General features: G+C 53.0%; 2 protein-coding genes across 2 annotated transcripts in view; one reads left to right on the top strand and one right to left on the bottom strand.

The window, feature by feature from the left end:
* The window catches only part of LOC113204509 (proto-oncogene tyrosine-protein kinase ROS), a 26254-nt gene that overhangs the window by 11519 nt on the left and 9131 nt on the right, over positions 1-5604 (bottom strand). The window lies entirely within an intron of this gene.
* The window catches only part of LOC113204579 (C-factor), a 24242-nt gene continuing 23517 nt past the window's right edge, over positions 4880-5604 (top strand). The window contains exons 1-3 of the mRNA XM_026419794.2: positions 4880-5047; positions 5165-5422; positions 5503-5554. Coding sequence (XP_026275579.1) covers positions 5207-5422; positions 5503-5554 — 268 coding nt within the window. The 5' untranslated portion in view covers positions 4880-5047; positions 5165-5206. The remainder of the gene's footprint in view (positions 5048-5164; positions 5423-5502; positions 5555-5604) is intronic.

The raw sequence follows: 5604 nt of genomic DNA, 5'->3' as shown, positions 1-5604 counted from the left end.
GGCCCTACCTTTTCCCGTTGTGCAAAGTTTTATACCTGAATTTGTTTGTCTGCAAGAGCCCGAAATGTTCTGTCCGAAATTAGGAACAGAAGGTCCTTAATTTCGGACAAACTGTTCCTAATTTCGGACAAAACCGTTTGCCGCTCATGTACTGGCTCGGAAAACAGTTTTAGAGATACAGGCGGGTAGGGCGGGTCCTTCCGATGAAAACAAGCCCTCGTACGACATTTTTGGTTCAGAAATAGGGTCTTAAGAGGCGTTTTCAACAATGCTTGCATCTAAAATTCTTTAAAAAACGCAAAAGTTTTAGAAAGACTTAAAATTATGCTATATCTCAAAAACTATAAGAGATAGAGGGAAACCGACGAAATTTTGGCCCTATGGGTCGTCAAATGATGTGTTTACCTATGGATAGAACTTTGATTGGTACCTTATGAAGGAACGGAAGGCCGATTCAAAAGTGTCAGAAATTGGGGCCTTTTCGTATTTTGTCCACAGAAACCAAACGACGGTCCGCATCACCAATCCGAAAAATGGAGTAGGCTCAGAAATAGTGCTAGTATACCATATCCAAAAACTAGACTCCTATCTTTCACGGCACCTCCGTGCTGACTAGGTGAAGTTGAACAAAGATTTTTGTCACACATATTTCAAAGGCGGTTTTTGAACTTCAAGAGCGTGCCGTTCGATGGGGAGAAGTCGGATTGGGACCGCACCAGTCGTATGTTAAAGAGGACTTTTTCACCTTTCATTTGACGTCCCGGAAGTTGAAATTGGTGAAAAACTATCGGATTTACGGTCGCCTAAAGCCAAAGACTCAATTTTGTCCGAAATTAGGGCTCGTGTCCGAAATATGGGCAGATGACTGTATATTTCTTCTGAACGTAATAGTTTATCATAACGAACGGCCGTGATGTATTTTTAAGAAAACATGAACCGACATTCGGGACCGGACACTGAACTACAGGAATTAAAATAAGACATGATGTAGAATGGAAAATCGAAAATCGGGGTGATGTGAACTCTAGGGGAGAGCCGGCAAGAAAGGACTGTTTAGAATTACTAGACGGAAAAACATGTCAGCGACAGCAAGATTCACTTTCACATTTATGAATCCACCCATTCATTTGAGGTGTTTGCTTGCCAATCTGTTGTCGGCGCGCTCAGACGCTCGTCCGGCTCTGGAGAAGATCATATAGCGAGGTCCCATCAGAGAAGCTCTGCCCTTCGGCAGACGCACACCACGTTCCGCCTCCTCCCTTTTCGAAAAGGCCCAAGGGGATCTTGCAAAAATGAATTTTCTCCGATAGTACTGAATGGTATAGTGACGAAATGATCTGGCGCGACTTCCTCAACACTGGCACAGCAAAAACCTAAAAGTGTGTGAATGACGCACTCTTGTAGGTGTGTGATCACCATTTGTACACACATGGGGGCACAAGTGTGTGAATTTCAAAGCAAACTTCACACCTTTAATCCCCCCAAGTAGTGTAAGGAATGGGCATTCTCACACCCACAAGTTTGCGACATGCATACACCTGCAAGTGTGCTCCATTCACACACCTACGAGAGTGACACATTCACACACCTACGAGAGTGCCACATTCACACACCTACGAGAGTGCCACATTCACACACCTACAAGCGTGTTCCACATTCACACACCTACGAGTGTGCCACCACATTCGCACACCTAGGCCTACGACCTACGAGAGTGCCACATTCACACGCTTGCGTTAACTTGCGTTTCCAGTGCAGGCGCATGGGGCGCAGCCAGGCCCCGGACAAAAGTTATGATTGTTTTGTTGTCCCCGGCCGCGCCCTGCCTCCTTTGTTGGCTTCCGCCCGCATCACGGATACCCCTCCTCCCCCTATTGGAGATGACGACCGCGCGACAATTAATACACCGCGCCCATCACATTGAACCCTGAGCGCCGCGCGCCCCACGCACACTGGGCGGCCCGGGGGCCCGCGAGGGGTTACGAGGACGGAACACACTCTTCACGCTTTTTAGCACGTGATGTCACACTCTGTCACGGGGTGCGCCCGCCGCGCGCCCGCCCTGCAGGCCCTGCAACCAGGCCGCGGCCCGACAAGAGAATACTTCCTCCTACCTGGCCGCTGTTGGCGCCGCCGCGCTGCCGCTCGATGCGGCTGACCCAGTGCCAGGGGTTGCCCCGGACGTGCCCGGCCTCGAAGTCCCCCGCGCTGCTGATGTTGTGGAAGTGGAAGTACGTCAACGGCGTCCTGGCCGCCGGGGAGGCCGCCGGCAGTACGACAGCCACCGCGACCTGCAGTCAAGGTGCCATGGCGCCGTTACATTTTGCACGTGTAGGGTTGTCGCGTCCCGTAGTCCCCGAACTCCAGTTGCTTATACCGAGTGTAAAAGGCTCATACTCCCCTGTGTTGCGGGTTTGCATACCCAAGGGGACATGGCGCCTTACGGACAGCTCGGGTCGGCAAACCCGGAACACTGTGGTGTATTGCCTTTACAGTCGGTACTGTACCGCATTCACGCTTGTAGGAGGGTTGCCTACTCGCACGGTGGGCAAGCGCGCACACACGCCTGCAGGCGGCGCGGCACAGTACAAGCACCAGACTTAAGAGGTGGTGCTTGGGACAGCCTGCCTGCATATCGGGGAGAGAGTGTCTGCTCCCGTCACCAGACAAGGAAAGGGATGGTGGCGCTGCTCGTCGTTCTACTTCAAACCTAACACTTAATTCAAAGCAATATAGTTGCAGCCTCGGGAAGTCTACCTTCTCTGACCATCGTTTCCAGTTCATGGCAAAGTGGGAACCACAAGATGGCATGTCATGTCACAGAAATGGACTTACCAAGAGTCCCCTGATGAGCTGCAGCATCTTGTAGGTCCTGCGCGGACGGGAGCGAGTGTGGCACTGTCATTGAGGAGCGGAGGAGCCGGGCGGCCCCCGCTCCTGGGCATGGAGGCGCCTGGAGGCGCCGGCTGCCGTGACGGGATGGCATCACGCGTCACGCACCCGGTTCTCTCTCTCCACCATCAGTGCTGTTGATGCAGTTCGCACACAGCCATATTTTCTTTAAATGCTGAAGCCAGACGAATCCCCGTACGATTCTCAAAATCGAAGAAACGCTACCACGTGGCTGATTCACGCCGCGCACCTTTGGTTATGCAACCCACCCGCACGGCTCCATCCGGGACTGCATACCCACCAGGCGCAGGGGACCGACTCCAAGCGCCAACGCGTAGCTACCACTAATGTTGCAACCAACGCCCAGGGGCAGGGGCGTTACATAGGGGTTGTTCGCAGTTTCGCGCGGGTTCCCGCGAGCCGCGGGGGTAATCCGCGAGTCCGTGGGGGTAACTTGCGGGTCCGCGGTGTTAGCTCGCGGATCCACGGGGTGACTAGCGGACCGCGAGCTACCCCCGTAACAGGATCCGCGGACGCGAGCTACCTCCTTGGCAGGACCCGCGGACCGCGAGCTACCCCCGCGGACCAGTGAGTCACCCCCCCGGACCCGTGAGTCATCCCCGCGGACCCGAGAGTTGGGGACCCGCTCCAAACAGCGAACAACCCCTTTGTACGCCCCTTGGCGTTGGCTGCAGCAACAGTGGTGGAGCGATGCGTTTGGCGCTTGGAACCGGTCTCCTGCACCTGGTTGGTATGCAGTCCCGGATGGAGCCGTGCGGGCGGTTGCATAGTACACAAGTGCGCGGCGTGAATCAGCCACCTGGTAGTTGCTACCAGTTAGATACCGCACTAAAACCCCCACCAAATGATCATGATCAAACATTAAGCGTTCTTAGGTGGCTTCGGGTAGCCGTAACGTCACCGGCCAAGCGCCGCTGTGTGAAAGGCACGCGTGCATCGCACGCGAGGCAAGGCGCACGCGCGTGTTTCGCGAAGATCTTAGTCGCCTGACGTAATGACTCCTCCCCCATGGTTGTCAGCCAGCCCCTAAAGCTGTATCTACCAGTCGTCTACCACAAGGCGAAGTGCCCCCTTCGCATGAGGTGCACCTCTCTTTCCTCTTGCACACTCGGTGCTCGGGCGCCGGGGGCTTGGGGCTTAGGGCTTGGGGGTGGCGGATGGCCGGCCACGTTTGGGCCAGGCCGGCGTCTGCCACCATGGTTATGCTGCCACCCCACCGCGCTCGAGGGGGTGGGCTGGGCTTCCTGGATTGTTTTGCAGCTTCTTGTACTAGTCGTCCCAGCCAAACGTCTGCCTTTTTCTCTCGCCAGTAATCTCCTATGCTGCCTCATGCTTTGAAAAGCCATACCTTTGGCTGGGACTAATATAGGCCTACCTACGTACAGAGTGTCACTGCAGCAATGTTGCGGGTTTGCCTACTCTTTACACTTGTAAGGGACCATGGCCACTGCGACCATTTTGAGTATGCAATCCCGCAACACTGTTGCATATTTAGTTACACCCCTTCACCATAAACGAAGAGGGGAGCTTTGTGGACTGGTCAAGGGGACTGTCTGTGGGGGAGCTCGCGAGTCACCCCAGCCCAGCGGATCACTCCCACCGTGGAGATACTTACATACGACCAACGGCCTTTCATCTCGCGCGGCACTCGCTGAATGTGTAAATATCTGGCTGGCTGTCCAGAGCGGCTGGCGCGGCTCGCAACGGCCCACCCACCGTGTAGCGGTCCGGCCGTAAATCATACCGGCAAATCAGACAGAAGAGTTGTTGTATAACGGTCTTCTAGCCGATCTTCCTATGTTCTTCTCCCCTGAACGCTGAAAGTTGTCCATATCACAAAACTTGTAATCATCGCATGTTCAAATGCAGCGGCGAGCCGTTTAAAATTACCGCCGATTCTTGCCGGAAATAAGGCTCCGCCTCTTTCTCGCTGCGTCGTCTGCCCTGCGCGGGGCGGGGGGATTGCGGGGATGGGAGCCGACTGTTGACACTGCTACGTAATCTGTTTGCCCCTCCTTCCTTGCTGCTTGCCCTGCCACTCCCGCTAGAGCCGCCCAGTCCCGGTCATCCCGAAGGCGAGAACGGTCCAGTTATTTAGGTCCAGAAGGTCGAAGAGTCAGCTTGCAACTAACAGGTACCGATACTTTACTTTCCACGCAACTGCCGCGTGCCGTTGCAGTTTTGTGTTGTTTACATTGCAATGACAGTATGTTATTGGACAGATTTGACAGTTTTGATAATTTATTTACAGGTAGAATCTTTCTCCCGGACGTGAACTCGCCTATCTCCAGGAATGGAGGTGAATAATCGTTCTGTTCTTACATTTCTTTGTGTGTGCTTCTGTTCTATTCAATTGGGCAAAGCGAATCCATCCCAGACCAACATGTCATCCGTCTTTATCACTGGCTCAAACCGTGGGATAGGACTAGAGATGGTAAAGCAGCTCCTTGCTCATGCTAACCCTCCATCAACCTTGTTCGCAACCTGCAGGAATCCAGACTCTGCCACTGTAAGTGACTACTTTATTTAAACAATTGTTTTTGTATACATTTTTGCAGTGGGTTATTCATAGAATTGCAATTATTTCAGGAACTGCAAGCCCTTGCAAAGAATCATTCCAATTTAATAATTTTAAAGCTTGGTACTTATTACTGATATTTACTTTCTCAAATGTCGTAAAAATGTAATAAT

This window comes from Frankliniella occidentalis, unplaced genomic scaffold, assembly GCF_000697945.3.
Source record: "Frankliniella occidentalis isolate FOCC.00 unplaced genomic scaffold, Focc_3.1 Scaffold69, whole genome shotgun sequence".
Lineage (NCBI taxonomy): Eukaryota > Metazoa > Arthropoda > Insecta > Thysanoptera > Thripidae > Frankliniella > Frankliniella occidentalis.
This window is presented reverse-complemented; position numbering and strand designations above follow the sequence as displayed.